Source organism: Girardinichthys multiradiatus, chromosome 3 (genome assembly GCF_021462225.1).
Source record: "Girardinichthys multiradiatus isolate DD_20200921_A chromosome 3, DD_fGirMul_XY1, whole genome shotgun sequence".
Classification (NCBI taxonomy): Eukaryota; Metazoa; Chordata; class Actinopteri; order Cyprinodontiformes; family Goodeidae; genus Girardinichthys; species Girardinichthys multiradiatus.
The window spans coordinates 30,671,318-30,694,172 of record NC_061796.1 but is presented as its reverse complement, the minus strand read 5'-3'; the positions used below and the strand labels follow the sequence as shown (position 1 = coordinate 30,694,172).

Here is a 22,855-nt window from a genome sequence, read left to right as displayed (position 1 = left end):
GTTTCCACGCCGTTAATGTCTTTATAGGGAAACAATAACACCATAAAAAACATGACTTTGTGGTTTTCATGCAAGTGTTTCAGGACCTCAAACAGCAGCGTGTTAATTTGAGTTGACCCGCCGCCGAAAACAGTCATTACACAGCTGGTACATTTGGGACAGCTGGATCTCATCCTGCTCAAACCCTGTGTTAAATGATTATTAAGTAAGAGGCACAGCTGGGAAATATAATTCATAAAAAACAAGCCAATTTAAGTTTTAAACAGTAATTATTTCTAATGTTTTTTTTTAAATTAAACATTTTTAAATTGTAATGAAATATAATTCTCCTGATTGCACTGTTTGGTCAGGTGGAAAATTCCACGTTCCATGAGCCTCCCTATATGTGTTTTCTAACATACTAAGATATATACATATTTAATATAAATCTTATATACAAATACTGTGAAATTCAAGTAAGATAAATAAACAACAAAAGCACAACAAAAAACTATTTAAAACTGCTTGTGAAATATAATACAAATGTTATTTCTAGTGAGGAATAAATTAGGAGACCCCACATGTATTCCTACTTAAAACTTAAAGTAAAGTTAAAAGTAAAGTTTAGTCGATATACAGAGAGCTATTGGAAAATGTAATTCTCAAAAACAAAACTTTTATTTGTTATAAACAGAAACTTATAGTCTGCAAAACATTTGGTGCCAAATTATGATGAAACCAACAAAAAAAGCTACAAATGCATCAGATTATATAATAATCACGTCCTAAAATTATTTTCATGGCTTGGGTTATACAAACCTTCCCTGTAGCTGGATGCACCATGAAAGTAAGACATGTGGGTGAAATATTATGATTTGTATGCGATCTTGGTTTCATTTTAGACGTGCTCTGCTATCAGCAGCTAGCGGTTATGTGGGATACCAGTGTCTGTTTTTGGAGTACTGCTGATCTCAACAGATCCTGAGCTACGATTCTGCTAAAAACTGCTGATCTGAGGAACAAAAGGATAAACAAGCTCCCTCTATGACCCTGTGAAGGTGATATTACATAAAGGTGACCGTGCTGTTAAAAAGCTTTATTTCATAGAAAGATTGTTCTGTTTAGGACATGTCAACAAGAAAAGCAAAAAACAATTTGTACATTATTTAAACCCAGGTTTTTATGAAAAATTGTTCAATGAAACCAAATTTAATGTTTATGACTATTGACAATACTTTATTTTGCCAATTAAACAGGTTAAAGGCTGCATGGTGGTGCAGTTGCTTGCAGTGTTTCTTTGCAGCAAGGAGGTCCTAGAGTTTGAATCCCAGCCTGGTGTCTTTCTTCAAAGAGTTTGTGTGTTCTCTCCAGGTACTCCTGCTTTTTTCCACAATCCAAAAACATGACTGTAAGATTGGTTAGGTATTTTGAATTGCCGTTAGGTGTGAGTGTGTGCGTGCATAGTTGTTTTTCCGTGTGTTACCCTTTGACGGACGTATGACTTGTCCAGTGTGTACCCTGTCTGTTGCCCGCCGACTGCTGGAGCAAGAGCTAGACACCAGCATCCCATGACCTTGCAAGGTCAAGTGGCTGTAGATAATGGATGAATGGATCTAAATAAGAGATTGTCTGTTAGAGCTGTTAAAAGGCACTAAATAAAATAAAAACATGAAAGCTTCTCTTTTATGATCTGCTTTGAAGGTTTAAACCATGTTTAAGTTTTGCTTAAATACATTTTGAACAATTTGCAGATGTTTGACATGTATTTTTCACACCATACCTACATTTGGAAGTGTGACTTCAAAGCAAAGGGGTCCATGAAATAGACATTAGATTACATTTCAGCTTGTAAACCAAAGCCAGTTTGCCAGGTCAAATTTATAGCTCAGATGTGTTATGATAAATCAAACCGGGCATGATTTAGGACTGTGTTAGCAAAATAACCCAAATATTATTTTTACCCTGCGGTTTTTCGTGCATGCTAAACTTTCTCTACATAAAGCCCTTTTTGCCATAGCTTGTTTCTGTAAGGAACCCCCCAATGGGTTTATTCTCATTCAATTAAGCAGACAGCAAAAGGTAATGTGATTACCTTAAAATCAACACAGCTTTATGGATCAATCCAAATGGATCTCAGGATATTATGGAGCTGATGATCAAACCACTAAACTTCAGATGAAGAGGACAACAATCCTCAATGAATGTTTTTTTTTTTCAAAATCAAAGCAGATTCCTAGATTTATTGAAGTAAAGAAACCTAAAACAGTATTATATTCTGCCAAAGCCACAGCCTGAAACTACTTCACAGAAAGAAAAGTCCTCAGTTTTAAATTTTCCTAAATAAATATCAGGCTCATAACAAGATTAGTTTAGGAAATGTTTGCAAACATTCACAGTTTAATTACACATAATATGCTTTTTTTTTGTAATATCAATGTATAACAAAAGTAAAGTTAAAAGTAAAGTTTAGTCGATATACAGAGAGCTATTGGAAAATGTAATTCTCAAAAACAAAACTTTTATTTGTTATAAACAGAAACTTATAGTCTGCAAAACATTTGGTGCCAAATTATGATGAAACCAACAAAAAAAGCTACAAATGCATCAGATTTTATAATAATCACGTCCTAAAATTATTTTCATGGCTTGGGTTATACAAACCTTCCCTGTAGCTGGATGCACCATGAAAGTAAGACATGTGGGTGAAATATTATGATTTGTATGCGATCTTGGTTTCGTTTTAGACGTGCTCTGCTATCAGCAGCTAGTGGTTATGTGGGATACCAGTGTCTGTTTTTGGAGTACTGCGGATCCCAACAAATCCTGAGCTACGATTCTGCTAAAAACTGCTGATCTGAGGAACAAAAGGATAAACAAGCTCCCTCTATGACCCTGTGAAGGTGATATTACATAAAGGTGATCGTGCTGTTAAAAAGCTTTATTTCATAGAAAGATTGTTCTGTTTAGGACATGTCAACAAGAAAAGCAAAAAACTATTTGTACATTATTTAAACCCAGGTTTTTATGAAAAATTGTTCAATGAAACCAAATTTAATGTTTATGGCTATTGACAATACTTTATTTTGCCAATTAAACAGGTTAAAGGCTGCATGGTGGTGCAGTTGCTTGCAGTGTTTCTTTGCAGCAAGGAGGTCCTAGAGTTTGAATCCCAGCCTGGTGTCTTTCTTCAAAGAGTTTGTGTGTTCTCTCCAGGTACTCCTGCTTTTTTCCACAATCCAAAAACATGACTGTAAAATTGGTTAGGTATTTTGAATTGCCGTTAGGTGTGAGTGTGTGCGTGTATAGTTGTTTTTCCGTGTGTTACCCTTTGACGGACGTATGACTTGTCCAGTGTGTACCCTGTCTGCTGCCCGCCGACTGCTGGAGCAAGAGCTAGACACCAGCATCCCATGACCTTGCAAGGTCAAGTGGCTGTAGACAATGGATGAATGGATCTAAATAAGAGATTGTCTGTTAGAGCTCTTAAAAGGCACTAAATAGAATAAAAAAACATTAAAGCTTTTCTTTTAATATCTGCTTCGAAGGTTTAAAACCATGTTTAAGTTTTGCTTAAATAAATTTTGAACAATTTGCAGATGTTTGACTTGTATATTTCACACCATACCTACATTTGGGAGTGTGACTTCAAACAAAGGGGTCCATGTTTTGAATTTTAACTTACTTAAGGTCCAAAGCCATGTATCTTGTTTTTAATGGTTATCGTACACTCACTTTAGGAGTGTGTGCAAGTGTATGATCATGTTGAGTGTCTTGGTGTGTTTTTGTGAATGCAGTGTAAAGGACTGACCTGTGCAGGATATGCCTCACTTTTACAAACGTTGGGATAGGCTCCACCACAGCCCTTTGACCCTGAACAAAAGGTTTCCTATGCACTCCCAAAAAGTATGGAAACGTATGGATATTGCTATTAGTATTTTCCAGGTATTATAAAATAAAACCAAAGTATGAAAAGATATTTGACTCCAGACTTCAGTCATTATTTTTAGTTTTATATTTTTTAAATAAATGCCAAAAAAATCTAATAAATTTTACACTGACTGGCAGACAAAGCATTCTCATTGTCATATTTTGGTCATCACATTTTGCAAAGTCTTGAAATGAAATGGCTGAAATATTCATCCTTCCTTGACAATTTTCACATTTTGTGACATCACAGCCACAAACTTCAATGTTTGTTGTGGGATTTGAGGTAATAGACCAACACAAAGTAGTGTATATTTCTGAATTGGGTGGAAATGTGGCATGGTTTTTAAACATTTGTACTAACAGAAATCTGAGAAGTGCGAAGGGCATTTCTATTTCATCACCCACCCTCAATAAGTCAATGCTTTGTAGAACCACCAGTTGCTAAAATTATTGCTGCAAGTCTTTTGGATTATGTCTTTACCAGCATAGCACATCTAGAGAGTTAAATGATAGCCACACATAGCATTTTCTATGTTGGCCAAAAGCTTATTTTTGCTCTCATCTGACCAGAGCACCTTCTTCCAAATGGCTTAAGGCAAACTGAAAACAGGACTTCTTATGGCTAATCCCTTGCACTGGTTTTTTTAGATCAAGTATCAAGTAAAGGTGGCTTAATACAACGGCTTGCCACACTTCATATCTTTTGTTAGAAAAACTGAAAACCATTTTCTTTCCACATTACCATTAGGCACTACTTTATGTTGGCCTGTCACTTAAAATTCAATTCAATTCAGTTTTATTTGTATAGCGCCAATTCACAACACGTGTTGTCTCAAGGCACTTCACAACAGTCAGGTACATACATTCCAATTAATCCTAATCATTGAACAGTGCAGTCAGAGTTAGTTATTTATTCAAATTGGATAAAATGTTTTTCTGTCTAAGGAAACCCAGCAGATTGTATCCAGTCAGTGACTTGCAGCATTCACTCCTCCCGGATGAGCATGTAGAGACAGTGGACAGTCACTGGCATTGACTTTGCAGCAATCCCTCATACTGAGCATGCATGTAGCGACAGTGGAGAGGAAAAACTCCCTTTTAACAGGAAGAAACCTCCAGCAGAACCAGACTCAGTGTGAGCGGCCATCTGCCACGACCAACTGGGGGTTTGAGAGAACAGAGCAGAGACACAAAGAGAACAAAGAAGCACTGATCCAGGAGTACTTTCTATGGGAAGGAAAAGTAAATGTTAATGGATATAGCTCCTTTAGTCGTTTCACCTAGAAAGAAAGAACAGATAAACTTTGAGCCAGTTTTCAAGGTTAGAGTCTGAAAGAGAGCACATAGAGTTAGTCACAGTAAAAGCTCAGTCAATCGCCATGTCTAGGAGAGAGAAAGGGTTAAACACTAAAAGACAGGGCCATGTGGATCATCGGTAGAGGGTGAGCATTAAGTTGTTGCCAGCAGAAGCTTGGACACTTCCCCTCTCCAGAAAGGTGTCACAGGTAGACACAGAGCCAGGCCAGGTGTAGCTTCTAGGAAGAGAAAAGAGAGAACAAAGTTAAAAGCTGAAATAACAGCAAATAATGCAAAATTGGAGAGTAGTGTGAGAATGTAGCGAAGAGGGTGAAAGTGCTCATTATGTCCTCTAGCAGCCTAAACCTATAGCAGCATACCTACACAGATAGTTTCAGTTCAGATTATTTAGTTAAATGGTGCTTATTTACAACAATGTCGTCTCAAGGAACCCCACAAAGGGTCCCACTGATGGTCATTGTTATACTAAAAACCACAAGGATTGGGATACCTCTCTTTGTCAGACTGATTATAACCACTGGAAAAGAGAAGGGGTCATACAGGTAGCAGAAATGGAGGGTGTGTTTGCACCTCAACCATAACTTAGCCGGTTTAGGCTAAACCCGACACCCCCTTACTCCATCCAACAGGGAGGGAGGAAGGCTCGCTCCCTGATAACCTAGGCCACTCTAACTATAAGCTTTATCAAAAAGGAAAGTTTTAAGCCTAGCCTTAAAAGTAGACAGAGTGTCTGCCTCACGGACCAAAACCGGGAGCTGGTTCCACAGGAGAGGAGTCTGATAACTAAAGGATCTGCCTCCCATTCTACGTCTAGAGACTCTAGGAACCACCAGTAAACCTGCAGTCTGAGAACGAAGTGCTCTGTTAGGAATATATGGAACAATCAGATCTCTGATGTATGATGGAGCTAGATCATTAAGGGCTTTATATGTGAGGAGGAGAATTTTAAATTCTATTCTGGATTTAACAGGGAGCCAATGAAGGGAAGCTAAAATAGGAGAAATATGATCTCTCTTTAATTTTCATCAGAACTCTTGCTGCAGCATTTTGAATCAGCTGAAGGCTTTTAACTGCATTTTGTGGACATCCTGATAGTAAAGAATTACAATAGTCCAGCCTTGAAGTGACAAATGCATGGACTAGTTTTTCAGCGTCACTCCTGGATAGGATATTTCTAATTTTGGCAATGTTCCGGAGGTGAAAGAAGGAAATCCTAGAAACTTGTTTAATATGGGATTTAAATGACATGTCCTGGTCAAAAATAACACCAAGGTTTTTTACTTTATTACCGGAGGTCAATTTAATGCCATCCAGGTTAAGTGATTGACTAAGCAGTTTATTTTTTAAAGACTGCGGTCCAAAGACGACAACTTCTGTCTTGTCTGAATTTAGAAGCAACAATTTAAAGTCATCCAAGTTTTTATGTCTTCAAGACATGCTTGTAGTCTATCTAACTGGTTGGGTTCATCAGGATTTATGGATAAGTAAAGCTGAGTATCATCAGCGTAACAGTGAAAAATTATCCTATGCTGCCTGATAATTTGACCTATTGGAAGCATATATATAGTGAAGAGAATTGGCCCAAGTACTGAACCCTGTGGTACTCCACAATTAACCCTGGATTTTAAAGATGATTTATCATTTACATTGACAAACTGGAATCTGTCAGACAAATAAGATTTAAACCAGCGCTGTTCCCCTGATCCCTACAGCATATTCCAGCCTTTTTAAGAGAATATTATGGTCAACTTTATCAAATACAGCACTGAGATCTAACAGAACCAGAACAGACACAAGTCCATTATCTGAGGCCATAAGAATATCATTGGTGACTTTCAGCAGAGCTGTTTCAGTGCTATGATGAGCTCTGAAACCCGACTGAAACTCTTTAAACAGGTCATTGCTGTGTAAATGCTCACACATTTGATTAGCAACTATTTTCTCAAGAATTTTAGATAAGAATGGAAGATTGGATATAGGTCTGTAATTTTTCAAGTCATCTCAATCAAGCGAAGGTTTCTTAAGTAAAAGTTTAATGACAGCTACCTTAAAAGCTTGTGGTACATATCCATTTACTAAGGATAGATTAATCATATCTAAAATGGGGCTGGTAATCAGAGGGAACACTTCCTTAAATAATTTGGTTGGGATTGGGTCTAACATACAAGTTGAAGGTTTAGATGAAGCTAATATTTCTGATAACTCAGGAAGCTCCACAGGATCAAAACAGTCCAAACACAAATCAGGTTCTGCAGTTATTTCCAATGTTGTCTCACTTGCTGAGGATGAAGGAATCATTTTCGGGAGTTTGTCAAAGATTTTCTTTTTAATAGAATCAATTTTATTAAAGAAGAATCCCATAAAGTCATGGCTGCTGAGAGCTAAAGGAATAGATGGCTCAACAGAGCTATGACTGTGTGTAAGTTTAGCAACTGTACTAAAGAGAAACCTAGGATTATTCTTGTTCTCTTCTATTAATGATGAGAAATAAGCTGTTCTGGTTTGGCGAAGTGTCTTTTTATACAACAGTAGGCTATTTTTCCAGATTAAGTAGGAATCCTCTAGGTGTGTAGAGCGCCATTTGCTCTCCAATTTTCTAACATTGTGCTTTAAAGTACGCAGCTCTGAATGGAGCCTGCCTCCTATGAATGATTACCTTCTTTTTCAAGGGGGCTGCATTGTTTAATGCACCACGCAATGATGAAGAAACACTATGAACAAAAGAATCAATTTGTGAAGGGGCAGAAACAGAATTATTGCCCTCAACTGTGCTTTTCAGTGATAATGAGGAAATTAAAAGTGGAACAGATTCTTTAAAGGTTGTTACAGCATCGCCTGATAATGATCTACTATAATGAAATTTTCTTTCAGGTGTGGAGTACTCGGTTAAATTAAACTCAAAGGTTATCAAGAAATGGTCAGACAGGACTGGGTTATGAGAAAATATTATGTCTTTACAAAATCACAATGACATACACTAAGGTTTTTGCGGTTGTAAAAATATTTGAAAAAGTTACAGGGTGTGAATATTTTTGCAAGGCCCTGTATTATAGCATCAACTTTAGGAAATGGATGAATAATGGCTCATTCTATTTTTCCAATATTTTATGTAATGTCTTGTGGTTTAATAAAACAAACATATATATATATATATATACCAAACACAGAAAATGTGTGCAAATGTTCTGTATGCTGTGATTCAAAATTATTATTATTTTTATACAAAATGTTTATGAAAATCCTAAAAAGCTATTACAAAAACTTAAAAAAGTTACTATGTCACTTTAGCTACTAGAGTTGAACTGGAAGAAAAAAAAAAAAAAATCCTTTCTTAAATAAAATCATATTTATTTTACAAATTTGCACAATTACAGAATAGTGGTGAAGCCTCGTACAAATAAACTAGAAGTGTGTGTAGGCTGACACACTCGTCTCTAACATCTCCACACACACACACACCCAATCAAACGTGCACACTCATGTTACAGCAAAACTCCTGGTGGACACACCACAGCCTCTCGTACAACACACACACACGCGCACAAACGCACACACGCACACACACACACACACACACACACACACATGCTCCTGTCAAACTGCCACAAAGCATTTTGCTCTCTCCAGGTGTAAATCAGATCAGATTTTGTCCATATTTCCCATTTCTCACATTCACCATGCTTCAGTGACTCTGTCTTTACTCAGCCAATCAAACGCAACACAGGTGAAGTGTGAAATGTACACGTACAGTGCTGCTGGCTTGTGTTTCTGTCACAGCTCCGGGGAAATTTTACAGTGTGGGAGCTCTGCTGTCACCCAGGAGGGCCACGGTGAGAGTGGACCGTAAGAAAGGAGCTGCTTTTAGACCCTGGATGTGCCTTTTTAAAGGGATACAACATGGCTTAGAGTGTTCATACAAAAACATTTTTGACTGAATTTGGACTGGTGGTTTATCGCACTTTTGCTTGAACTCTGAACAAACTTTACACGTTTCTAAAAGCAAACAGTAGGATCTTTTTGCCACCGTACGCTGCTAGGTAGTTTGGTTGTTTAAGTAGAGAGGAAGTGAAGATTCACAAATAACTAAAAAACAAAGGCTTTGATTGTCTTCACGCAATTCTTTGTGAGAAAAGATCTCCTTGAGTTTCTTTTTTTAAGAAAAACTTTCTTTGTTGTTTAACTTAGTTTGGATGGGGTGAAATGGGATGGAATCATCAAGGAGGAGAGAAAAAGGGCAAAGAACAATGAAGTAAAGACTAGTGAAAAGCACAAAAAAATCTTTAAAGTCCTTCTTCTCAGATATTTCCAGTATCCAGCTTGACCTGGACTTCAGCTCCCATGGTGCACCTTTCTTCTGTCATTTGGTGGGAGGGAGTTCTGTTACTGTGGTGTATTGGGTTTATAAGAATATACACTTCAGAGTGTCGCTTTTAGCGGATTCTCTTTTTTGGTTTTGGTTTAAAAAGTGCCCCCATGAAATCAAAAGTGTTGCAGAACCAGACGCAACAAGCAGAGGGAGGTGAAAACTGGAACAGATTGTACTGCAGTTGGATTCTCAGACCTCCACCTGGCCCTGCGTCAGGTGGGACCTGAGCTGCTGGGCTGCGCTGACAATTTTCCTCTGATGTCCCAACAGGTTCACACCGAGGTTCTGGACATCTCTGAGAGAGAGAGGAAGAGAGAGAGAGAGATCAGTGAACAACATACAACAAGCAGTTCAGATGGATCAAGTGACATTTTTTTATGCTTTTTATACATTTTCTATAGGGTCATGGTCCAGGCTTTAAAGAGGCCATCCAGATGCTTACAGTTAGACTGCTTTATCCATTCCAAACCAGTTTGGATGTGTGTTTTGGATTATTGTTCGGTTGGAACATATAATGGTGTCCAAGTGTGAACCATCTGGCTTGAAAGTTTAAAAATCTGGCAGTAGTCCTTCCTTGTTTTTCCATCTCCTTTGCAATGGTTTTTATTAATAAATTTTTAATGCAGCACTACCACTCACCCTAATCATCGTGCTACCACAACTATGGTAAGGTTTGCTTAGGGTTAAAAGGCTCACTTTGATCACTCTGACCATACTTCTTATAACTTATTGCCAAAAAGTCTAATCTGTTCTCCAAAACACATTTGACCTCTCTTTCCATCCCACAAAGAATTTGTAAATGGAGCAAAAGATTAGGGAGATGGCAGGGAGGCCTTCCAACCTCAAAGACTTGGGGGTCAAAATGGTCAGAAATACCAGTGGAAACATGCTAAAAGCTTATCAGAAATTATAGGAAGAGTTTGATTGCTGCAATGCCAACAATGATTATAGAGAAGTGTATAATTTATCTTTCGCATGCCGTGTTTTATTCTTTAAAAAAATTATACCCATTATCCTTTGGACGATCCCTGTATATGTCACATTGGGGTTTTTGGGTGGACCAAAGCGCAGACAACAGCTTGGCAGCAGCATTGTGAATCGGTCTTCAGTTTATTTCCCAAGTTACAAGGCGAAGCAAAACATAGCAAACTCACTGTTGGTACAAGGCATGAGTACAATCCAAAACTTACTCGAGTATAAACTGCAGGAACGTAGCAAAAATACTGAACTCAATCAGCGGGTTGTGAACGGGTGTGAAATGAGGAACCAGCAAACAACATATAAACCAGACTAACTAATATACTAAGGGAATACAAAGGGCAGGTAATCAAAGGAACAGGGAAGAGGTGTGACAAGGAGGCAGGGGGGCAGAAGGAACAGGTGAAACAAATACAAAGACTGAGCAAGGGCAAAGTGACTAATAAACAATAAAGAGAAACACAGACCAAGCAAACCTATAGACAAAGATAAATAATCAAATTAAGCATAAGAAAACTAGAATAACCATGAACTAAAGGAAACAGAGAAACTAGAGGGAACAGGAACAACAACAACCTAAGAACGAACAAAGAGCCCACAAAGAGAACCTGGTTATTAAAGTAAACAAACCTAACCACACCGACTGAATTAACTGGAAAGGGAACAGAGAACCAGAATATGTACAAACCAAAAATAACAATAACAAAAACTAACCTATAAGGAAGAGCTGGAAAGAGAACAAATACCTAACCATAAATAAATACAGAGATACTAAAAGAGGAACTAAACTAAAGAATCCAAGGAAGACAAGAACTATAACAATAATAATAATAATAATATCACACAAAGTAAAAAGAAAGCAACTACTAAGAAACTAAAAACGAGAGGAGAGAAACACAACACACACTAGGAGGCGGTAGAGGGAAACAAAACTAACAGGTGGCAAAAGGAAATAATCAGACTGCAAAACCCAAACTAGAAACACCTGGACGAAAAGTAAACAACACACAACCACAAATAAAAGTCCAAAATGTCACATCCTGACAGTATAATTCAGAGGCAAGCTTCTTAGTTGAGTGAAAATAATTTGATATGTAAATCTGACAGGGAATAATTAATAATTTTGAGTCTAACTGTATGTACCTGAGCCTGTATGTATAATTTATTTGATCCCTTTTGAATTACAGAAATTCAACAGCGAATTCAAAGTCGCACAACATTCCTATTTTTAATTATTCTACCACTGAAAAGGAATGGTTCACATGAATCATTGAAAGACTCACATGAATATGATATTCATGTAGTGCATGCAAACATTTCACCAGAACTGCTGATGATTTTCAAAACTAAATTTAAAGAAACAACTCTTTTACTTACTCCACAGTGAGTCTGCTGACTCTGTCTAATGTGTCTATGTTTGCTCGATCAAACTCTTCCTGATATTTGTCCATCCTCAGCGCTTTCAACCACTCGCCGACAGTCGCCACTGACGTTAAGTCTATTGGGGTTGGGCTGAGCAGTGGTTGCGAGCAGCTCCTGTAAATGTTAAAAACAAGAAATTGAGTTGTATTATAACTGATGCAGATCGTGCATCAGCTGATGCATGCCGTGTGTTTGGAAGCTGGTGTCTCACCGAGTTGGCTCGGCCTTGAGGGAGGCAGGGTGCCTGATTAGCCGATCCAAAGAGGAGAGGAGCTGGTCGAAGCCTGGCCGGTCTCCTCGTTCGGCCTGCCAGCACTGAAGCATCACGGAGTGGAGGGCAGGGGGGCAGCTGTGAGGTGGAGGGAGCCGATACTGATCTGCTACCGCCTTCATCACCTGCAGACACGGTCATAGAGAGACATCAGATGTATATGCAGGGGTCATGGCGTGAGAAGTGGTTACTAGAAAAGGTCATTGTGTACTTGTAAGAACAACTAAGGAAATGTTATGGAGATTTTAGCACTTTGCCATTTTACAAAATTTTTGTGAACTACTCAAATATGCAAGAAGAGAGGGAAATGAGAGCACATTTCTTCTGCATCAGTATGTATAATTTTATCATGGTAAAATGAGAAAACACCGGTATGTATCGACACAGAAGTAGCTAATTGCTAACATATTGTTTTTCTGGACGTGCTAGCATATGTTTGTCGGAAAGCAGTCTCTCTATCATGTCAGTCAGATTCATTACACCGTCAAGCTTATAACTGTCTTTTTGTCACTTACAGTAGTAGAATTAAGATGCAGAAAAGGGAAAGGCAAGAGAAGATTGATAACTTTCACAAGAGAAATCCATTAAGTGATATAACTGTAAAAACAGTCATTGCACACTGTAGCATGTTCTTAATCTGGGCCTTATGCTGGGTCTGTGTTTCTTTACCCCTTTCAATTTGTATTATGCTTCATGCATTGTCCTGGAAATTCTTGTCACTTTTGATTATATGCAATCACAGTATATTTTATTTCTTATCAACACTGTATTTCCAACAGTAGGGGTGAATGTTGGGAAGGGAAACACTTAAACCCTCTTTGGTGATCCAGGATTACATTAAACTGTTGGATTTGATGAGTGGAGTATCTTACAGATCATTAAAGTCCTTAGGTAACAGTCCCATTCTCACCTCTTGATTGCTCATGTCCCAGTATGGGCGCTCTCCGTAGGACATCACTTCCCACATCAGTATGCCGAAGCTCCAGACGTCACTGGCTGTGCTGAACTTTCGATGTTGAAAAGCCTCTGGTGCGGTCCACCTCACAGGAATCTTACTGCCCTGATAGAGGACACAGATTTGCACAGTCAGACTGATAATCATTGATCAAAGAAACCAAATGAAAGAAGAACCATAGTCCCAGAGCTCACCAGAGAAGCAGTGTATGTGGGTACGTTGTGGTCTAGACCCCTCATGAGTCTGGAGAGGCCGAAGTCCGAAACTTTGCACACCAAGTTGGAGTTCACCAACACGTTTCTGGCAGCCAGGTCTCTGTGAACGAAGTTTCTTTCAGAGAGATACCGCATCCCGGCACCGACTCCCCTAAGCATCCCCACAAGCTGCAGGACACTGAACTGACCTTCGTTCTCCTGCAGAGGAAGGGGAAAAGAAGGTTTGAGTTGTAATATGTAATCTGATGGTGCAAACACTAACAGAGAGTGTGATGTTTTCTCACCCTGAGGAAAGCATCCAGGGGCCCGTTCTCCATAAACTCAGTGATTATCCTTTCCGGAGGGGTTTGCGTGACAACCCCTTCCAACTTCAGCACGTTGGGATGGTCAAATTGTCCCAGGACCCCAGCTTCACTGAGAAATATCCCCCTCTCTCTGTCAGATGCCCCCCAGCGAAGAGTCTTCACAGCCACCAGCACTTCCCTGCGGCCCACAGGACGGTACCGTCCACGAGACACTTCACCGAACTGGGCTGAGAGAAGGCAAAGTCAAACCACTTACACCTGAGCTGACAACTTGACGGCAGAAATTTAGGAGGATATCAAACCTACCTGCACCAATCACTTCCTCAATCTTGATGTGAGAAGGATCTATTTCACGGGCAAATTCTTTAACCGCCTCACTGGGGTCTTCATATGTAGAAGGGTCCACATAATACTTAACACCGCCTAGAATTACAAAGCAAATTTTAGAAAAGAAATCAAGGATTTTAGCCATTATACACAAATCACAATGCAGATTAATTATCATCTCAATGTTGGGATGATCTTCAATCTACCTGATAAAATTATCTCTAATTCACTCTTCATTTGAATAAATATAACTTTAATCTATTTAATCATGGATGGATTATGAAACAGTTAACAGTTTTTTTTAGTTTTTTTTTATCAACCACAGTCTGATTTAGTGAAATTTGACTGACTGACTGTAATAAATATTATCTACCAGCAAAAGGTCACTCAGAGTTATTTTGGTTTGATCAGGGGTCAAAATCTACTTTTTGGGCCAGACAACAAATCCAACCCAAATACAAATACCTTCTGAAAACCATGCATGTATGAATAAATTGTGGGTGATATTTGAAACATTTTGTTGTTCTCTACATTTTTAAAGATTGGTGACCTTCAAGAGAAAGAAACTGATGTGGAATTGTTCAGTAAATTGGTATGAAATGGTTTGTTTATTGGTACAAAACTTGAATAGGTTTAAATGAAATGGCAACAGATGGGCACAAACTGGGAATACAAAAGAGCAAATACGTGAAATGACTCAGTATAATGTGTAGCGCCTGTGCAACTCTTCTGTTTAACTCTCTTTTCTATCTTTTAACCTACACATCATGTGTTGGATTTGTTAATTTTACGATTCCTTTAGCTGAATTTCCGCTATTTGGGTTTTAAAAGTCAATGTAACATGGTAGTTTGTTGGTTCACTTTTGCTTTGAATGCCATTTGAAAGTTTTGAATCCCTGAAATCTGTGATCATTTTATTTGCCTTCTAGAATAGTTGTTATATTTCTAACAAAACCCCAATTGTTCAGTCTTCTGTACTGCTTGGTCTGTGCTTAGTAGAAAACTGTCCCAATCTGTCAGTATAGTAAACTATGAACAGCTATTTCTTAAATAACAAAATAATAGCAAAAGTTTCAACATTAAATTAAGCAAATATTTTTAAAAAAATCAATTGTTCGACCATCTGATATACATACCTAATTTTAGTTTTATGGACTTACGTACTCACCCCGGTTGCTGATGTACCTCTGAAGCCTGTCGCTGTAAGGACTCTCTCTCCTCTTGCTGCAGTGTGAATCAAATGCATGTTCATTTATAAAAGATTAAGATAATTGAGGACACAAATGCATGCATGTATGTTCTTAAAGACTTACCTGCGAAATACAACAACGACAACGATTGCTGCCACCACGAGGAGAAACGCTGCCCCGCCCATCACCGAGCCAACGAGCAGAGGAAGTCGGTTCTGGATCTGCTGTGAATGCTCCTCTGTGAGAGACACACCAGTACAGCTGAGTCCAAGATATTCCCAAACCTCTGCTGTTCCAGGAGTATCATTGCATAGCAACACACAGGTGCAGCTGAATACACTGCATTTGAATTGTTTCCGTCTGAAACTATTTGCATATGAAATTTAACAGTGCTTGGTTATTAGTCACTTCGTTTGCTTTGTAGAGCACAATAAATAATATTTATGTGCGCTTTGTCATGCTTCACAATGTCAAAAGCATGTTTAAAGAAATTGTCTGATCTAGTTTTCCAAGTTTAAATTAATTAAAAAATGTAAATAAATATTTATAAATAGGGCTGCACAGTGGTGCAGTTGGTAGCACTGTTGCCTTGCAGCAAGAAGGTCCTGGGTTCAATTCCTGACTGGGGATCTTTCTGCATGGAGTTTGCATGTTCTCCCCATGCATGCGTGGGTTCTCACCAGGTACTCTGGCTTCCTCCGGCAGTCCAAAGACATGCCTATTAGGTTAATTGGTCACACTAAATTGCACTTAGGTGTGTGCTTGGTTGTTTGTGTGTTGCCCTGTGATGGACTGGTGACCTGTCCTAGGTGTACCCTGCCTCTTGCCCGTAGACTGTTGGAGATAGGCACCAGCTCCCCCGCAACCCACTATGGAATAAGTGGTAGAAAATGACTGACTGACTATTTAAAAAAGAAAATGCTGGACACAAAAGGAGATTCTGTATTTCTTTGCAAACTCCAGTACAAAACAAAGGACTCCTTCATGGTGTTATAAAACTCCCACTTTTCTAGAAGTCTATATATAGCTTGTACACTTCCTTTCTGTGAATAGTAAATCCCACCAGAGTAATTGCTTATTAAAATATATATTTTTACAGTAACACAAGTTGGTGTACCGAGCGGCAGCGTTGTGAAGTAAATGGTGTTGCTGTATGGACCGTAGCCTCTCTCATTTCGAGCTCGGATCTGGAAGGCATAGATGGAACCGGGAATCAGGGAGTTGACGGTCACTGTGTTGGTCTCGCTGTACACCGTCATTGCACCGTCTACGTCTGAACCCTGAGGTATGGAGGTGAAGAAAGTCCTGTTCATGTTCTTTTATTGAGTAAAACAATATGACAGATATGACAGGTGGTTTGTTTGCAATCATGCCTTGTCATAATATCGGAGTTGGTACTCCAGGATGTCTCCATTGGGTCGATCGGGCTGAGGCCATGAGAGCGTGATGGAGACTGGAGCTCGGCTCAGCTGGTGTAACATGGGAACTGTGCTGGGAACTGTGGAGGACAAGACATGGCGGACCATTTATCTACAAAATCTGTTAATTGCGATGATTATGACTTGCTGTTAATTAAAACCCAAAAGTCAGTAACTCGGAAAATTAAAATATGACATAAGAACAATAAACACAAATGACGCGACTGGACAGTTGTCAAGGAGAGTCACTATTACCCTCCACAATGAGGGTAGGTCACAAAAGGTCAAATACCTAGCTGTTTACTGAGTTCTGTGTCCAAACATATTAATGGAAAGCTGAGTGGAAGAAAAACCTGTGGTAGAAAAAGATGCTAAAGCAACAGGTATAAGCCTTGAGAAGATAGTGAAGCCAAACCCATTCAAGAGTTTGGGGGAGATTCACAAAATGTGGACTGGTGCTGGAGTCAGTGCTTTAAGAGCCACTACACACAGGGATCCAGAACATAGGCTAACTACATTCATGGTGATAAGCCACTCCTGAGCCAGAGACAACATCAGAGGTGTCTTACTTGTGTTAAGGAGAAAAACAGACACGTTTGTTGCTTAGTAGTCCAAAGTTGAAACGAATTTTACAGTTAAGTTAAAAAACAAGGTTCCAGAGTCTGAAAGAAGAACAATGAGATAGTGTAAAGTTTCTTGTCAGTGATAACTTAGGTAGCCATGTCATCTGCTGGTGTTGGTCTACTGCATTTTTTTCAAGTCCAAAGTCAGCAAAGCCAAGATTTAACAGCACTTCATGTTCTGCTGACAAGCTTTATGGAGATGCTGATGCTTGCTTTAATGACCATGGTTATCACAGCGTTTGAATGGCCAGCCAGCTGTCCAGATCTTAACCCAGGAGAGAAGCTATGTGGTATTGTGAACGGGAAGACGAGAGCCAACAGCGCCAACAAGGATGAGCTAAAGGCTGCTATTTAAGCAACACCTAACGTCTCAGCAAAGGCACAGGTCACCTCCGTGCTGTGCTGCACTGATGCAGCAATTCATGCAAAAGGAGGCCTGTACAGTATTCGGATACTTTTCAGCAGGATGTATTTAAAATCCTAGTTCTGCTTTTCTGGTGTAATATTCAAATTTTCTGAGTTGAATTTTGTGTTTTAATTGGATGCAAACAAAAAAAACGCTTGAGCTATATATCATAGAGTGTGTAAAGAATCCATATCATATATTAGTTTAACTTTTATTTATTAATTCATTAGATTAAAATGTACTTTTTGAAGATTTATTGAGATGCAACTGTGTAAAAATAAATTCAATAAAATGGTTTGTGTTAGTGTGTACTGATCTGAATTGAAGTGGACAGAATTTATTTAAAGTGAATTCAAATATAACTGGAATGAACTGGATCTTGCTTACAGTGAATTAACCTAATTAAATTTTATTGTAACCAAATTAAATGTTAAGCTTCTAACCAGTGAAATTGTACTAAAAAGAAAAGGTAACCACATGGGGGCAGTGTTACTAAACCTGTGGAGGATGTTCATTAGTTTCTATAAGTGGAGTTTTATGGAGCACAGAGCAGGATCTTGTTACAGTCACTGTGCTGGCGAAGCTACTGAAGCCTGAGAAAACATTACTTTTATTTAACCAATACACTCCTGAAGTCCACACACAAGGTTTTTTGGTCATTTAGATGAATTCAAGTTCTACTTTATTGTAACTGGCTTCTTGGAAAGCCATAATCATGCACTTGGTCTGTACAACGCCTGGTTTTCCTTTCGTCTCCCAACTCATTTGCTTTCATCTCTCTTTCTGTCTGTCTCTTTGTCTTCCCATCTCTCATTTGTCCCTTTCTCCCTACTCTGTGATTATAATGAGATCTGACAGGACGCTGAAACCTTGAGCGACCCCTCGTCCAGAGAGTGGCAACAGCAAAAGATGGGGCTGAAGCACCAAAAGAGATGAAGGAGGAGGGGGAGAGACCCCCACACAGACAGGATCCACACATGCAGACCTTCTCATTTTCTTTCATCTCATCTTTTTCATCCTCTCTGTCCTGTTCTTACCTGACTGGCTGGTGGTAAAATTGATGCTTGTGTATCGAGCCGGAAAGGGACTCAAAGATGACACCTCATTCATGGCTTGCACCTGTCAATATGAAGAAAACACACACACTGATGTGACATTCAGAGTCCATGCTGACATTTACGACATGCGTGAGAAACAAAGACAGCAATGGAGCATTCACCATGTCAAGTCAACACATCCTGCTAAATGGGAAATATCTCCCCGTAATGAATAAGAAAAGACCATGATTCCAACTGAGCTGTGTGGAGCTAAATAATAAATGTGTGTATTTGATGATGTGGAGCTTTTAAATTAATTCAGCTCATACCCTCTGATTTTCCTTATATGAACATTGAAAAGGTCTGAGCTCTCACATAAAGGTCTTAAAGCCCAATTTACAACCTTTTTCATTGATCAGTCGGAAGAGAGAAACCCAGAAAAAGAAAAACTCAGTAATTAGAACATGTTCAGCACGAAGGGGAGGATGGGCTTATGGTGAATGAGCGAGGATTTTGGGGTAGAAAAGAAGAAAGCTGAGCAGACATCTAGAGCATATTGGTTAAATTGCAGGTTGACCAATATGTTTTTTTTCTATAGCCGACACCAACATTTAACCCTTTACTATTTCAATTAATGTACGATCAAATATAAAAAGAAACAATTTATATGTTTTTGCTGTCAAGCAGATGCTAAATTCGATTGTAAATTTGAACATAGTCCCTAAAATCTATCTCAAATTTAGCTGTGATGCAAATTTGTGACATTCGGCATTGTCAGTGATGACAAACACATTTTCCACCGTAGCTCTATTAATACCAAGTGTTTTGAGGTGAATTTGTGACAACAGTCAACAAGGGTTTAAAACCTAGAGCAGCCTGGGGATCGAATTCCACAAAGATTTGTTTGTTAATTTTGTCTGTTGTTTTGTGTACAAAGTGGATGAAGTTAGCTGGCTTAAACAGCAGCTTCCTTTTCAAGTTGGTTGAGATGTTTTAATAACCAATATGAATTGTGTTTAAAAGTTGGTTTCACCTGAAACACTGTCTAGAAAGGACAGAGAATAGAATAGAATAAAGTAGAAATATAAATACCCTTTATTGTCCCGTAGTGGGGGAATTCAGGTGTCAGCAGCAAAGTAAAAGGCAAACGGAAAGCAGAACTCATTTCTCTTAGATGTGATGCCAGTCAGAAATAATTATTCTTCAAGATAATAATGAAGGCCTGTAATCTCAAGTGTTTCAGTAAGCAATCCCATGATTTTTAATCAGTCACCAATCAGTCAAGAGTTTAAAACTCTTACTTTTCTAACTTCATGTGGCAGCTAGCATGTGCTAACATCCGCTTGGGATCAAAGAAACAGAGATTCAGTTTTCAGCTGTTTTATTCCCAGCCTTCATGTATTTATTTATAACAGGTGCAGCTAAGAACATTTGCTGCTTTGTAAGGTTACAGACATCCATAATGGAAAGGGGACTGTAACCCCCCCCTTACTTTCTGAGATATTTATCTTCACTGTAGAGACCAGTACCTGTATGAGATAAGTGACCCTGGTCAGCAGGTTGTTGAGGGTTACTTTAGTCTGTTTCAGGTTGGTCTGTGATGGGCTGAAGGTGACCCCTTCCCCACACCAGGAGCACGCGGCCGGGTTGCTGAAGGTGGGCGACGGGCAAATGCGACAAACCACTCCGTACCACACTTCACTGCGGCCTCCCATGTCCACCGGAGGACGCCACCTTAGGGAGACCCCACCATCGCCACTTTCATACTCCCATGTCAGAGAGACTGGAGAAGAAGGAGGAGCTGGAGAAAAACAGAGAGAGCAGGAGGGTTCGACATGTATAATATAAGCAGAGGATACTTAGACTGAGGCATCTGCTGAAAGGTTTATGACACAAGAATGGCTCCATACTGGTAAATCCATTTATTCGTGTACAAAAGTAATGGAAAGAAGGTCATAAAATAGCTTAACGGTTATGGATTTTAAGTTAACTGAGAACAGAACTTTAATACTTCTCAAGTTTTTGTATGTGCAATCCATAAAGCAAGATGCATTTGGTCATTGACTGTGTGTTTTGATTATTCCCGCAGTTTAACTCCACTGGGGCCCCTAGCACATCTCCTAAAGAGAGCTGGGCATAAACAAACAAACACTCAAAGCTCACTTGTGCAGGCGGAAGAGTTGGCATCATTGGCTGCCCGATAAAAGCCGCTGCGACATTCGCACACACTGGATCCCTCCTGGCTGGTTCTGCTGTTGGGCGGACACACGGTGCAGGGGTCGGAGCCAGAAACAGGCTTGAAGTAGCCCACGGGACAAGCTGTGGAGAGACAAAAAGAGGACAAAAAGATGGTTGAGTATTTTCACATGAAGATTGAAACAATAAATGTGATCACTGATCCTTATGAGAAACAAATCTGCAGAAGCTTTAAAGCTATGAAGAAAAACTTAGATGGGCAGAGTGGAAATAAACAATGGTTTTCACCTAAAGCTATGAATATGTGTATAAGCCAACTTTACAGTCACAGAAAACTGAGAAGGATTTGGGCAACATGACTTGTTAGAACAGGAACTAATATAATTTCATTAGCTTCTTATTTATTCTGGCCGTCTTACGCATTGCTAAGTCATGATCACAGAAAATGGAAGGATGCCAAAGCTGCAAACCTCCTCCCCTCTGTTGTGGTTTAAATGTAATAAAACAACTTCACATAAGAACTTTGTTTATTTGAGATGGTAATAGTAGGGATGCTAGCTGTAGCACTGTCATGGAGAAGGACAGAAATACAAAAATAACACAAAGGAAATCTAATTTTTCTGTTGTAGTTCCTGTTACATACAATCTAAAGTTAGCACTGTAGCACAGGTGGCTGCAACAGGAAGTTATGAAAGCAGCATATGAAAATCCCCAAAAGGCAGTGCTTCAATACTAAAATGTTATAGAGAACATGCAGAAAGGCCCTGGCCAGGAACTGAACCCAGGGCCTTCTTGCTGCAAGGCGACATTACTGTGCCTCCATTAAACCCTTTAATGCTTATATGTAGAATATTTTTGTACATATTTTAATGTCAGAATGGTAAAAACATTTCTCTTTCTCGATTAGTGAACACATCATATTGAAGCGCTACCATGTCGCAGTAACAACATTCCTAGTTGTGCAAACTGTTACTCAGATAAAACAAAAGGTTAACTATATTTGATCAGTGATGTGTTTAAAATAAAGTCAGCAGAAATAAATACCACAAATGTAAAAATCAATTTAAAGATTACAGTATTTTATACAACATGTTGAGTCATGTCTATAGTTCATTGGAGCTAAGACTGGGCAAAATAGAGCCATGCTTTCAGCAGATAACACGAAGGCTGAATGGAGTTTATCCCTTTAAGCTTTCAACTTCCCTCTGTCATGGAAAATGATGAATTTGGAAATGTTAGCAGCCTTTTGGAAATCTTAGACTTAAGTTAGGGACCTAAATTCCAGGGAACAAACATGGAGACTACAGGTGAAGTACGGATAGACAGGCTAACTGTGCTATTTGCTAGTATGAGATGCTAAAGATGTAGTGATGTTGCCTCTGGTCCTAATGTTAACAATTAATGATCCAAAAAAAATTTTAAATGCTGATTTTCTATCTTCTTATGTTGAAGTTCTTAAAAAGAAATCATTTTGGCTAACATTCTAATGGACAGATCAAACATTTACAAAGACTAAATATTGGAAATTGGACTCAAAAGTCAGATCAGTGTATCTGTAGTTTTAATTAGGCAAATTAAACCCACAGTAAGTAAACTGGTCTTCAGATATGGCTTTTTTGTGAACACTGAGTGCGGGTTTTGGCTATTAGGGCACAGACTAATTAGTTTCCTATATCAGCTTCATTGTATTAAGGGCTCCTGGAGCTAATTCCAGGTGTAGCACCTGTACAGCAGGGGTGCATCCTGAGCAGAATCCTGTTATGCTGATATAAACGCGATGGAACCACCTGAATATGACCAAACTGACAATGCTAAGGCCCCACCTAAGGTTTGCATAGGACATCTTTTTGCTATGAGGTTAAGGAGCTCACCACCACAACTCTTTGTCTCTGTAAAAAATGTAAGGAAAAATGTGAGAGTATA

At 38.9% G+C, this 22,855-nt stretch overlaps 1 protein-coding gene across 1 annotated transcript in view; it reads right to left on the bottom strand.

The window, feature by feature from the left end:
• Window positions 1-8,554: 8,554 nt before the first annotated feature.
• The window catches only part of ephb6 (eph receptor B6), a 76,265-nt gene continuing 61,964 nt past the window's right edge, over window positions 8,555-22,855 (bottom strand). Inside the window, exons 6-19 of the mRNA XM_047360856.1 lie at window positions 20,900-21,055; window positions 20,266-20,537; window positions 18,737-18,818; window positions 16,626-16,750; window positions 16,370-16,532; window positions 15,376-15,490; window positions 15,231-15,286; window positions 14,042-14,158; window positions 13,715-13,962; window positions 13,410-13,628; window positions 13,171-13,320; window positions 12,201-12,385; window positions 11,945-12,103; window positions 8,555-9,884 (exon numbers count right to left, since the gene is read on the bottom strand). Coding sequence (XP_047216812.1) covers window positions 9,779-9,884; window positions 11,945-12,103; window positions 12,201-12,385; window positions 13,171-13,320; window positions 13,410-13,628; window positions 13,715-13,962; window positions 14,042-14,158; window positions 15,231-15,286; window positions 15,376-15,490; window positions 16,370-16,532; window positions 16,626-16,750; window positions 18,737-18,818; window positions 20,266-20,537; window positions 20,900-21,055 — 2,153 coding nt within the window. The 3' untranslated portion in view covers window positions 8,555-9,778. The remainder of the gene's footprint in view (window positions 9,885-11,944; window positions 12,104-12,200; window positions 12,386-13,170; window positions 13,321-13,409; window positions 13,629-13,714; window positions 13,963-14,041; window positions 14,159-15,230; window positions 15,287-15,375; window positions 15,491-16,369; window positions 16,533-16,625; window positions 16,751-18,736; window positions 18,819-20,265; window positions 20,538-20,899; window positions 21,056-22,855) is intronic.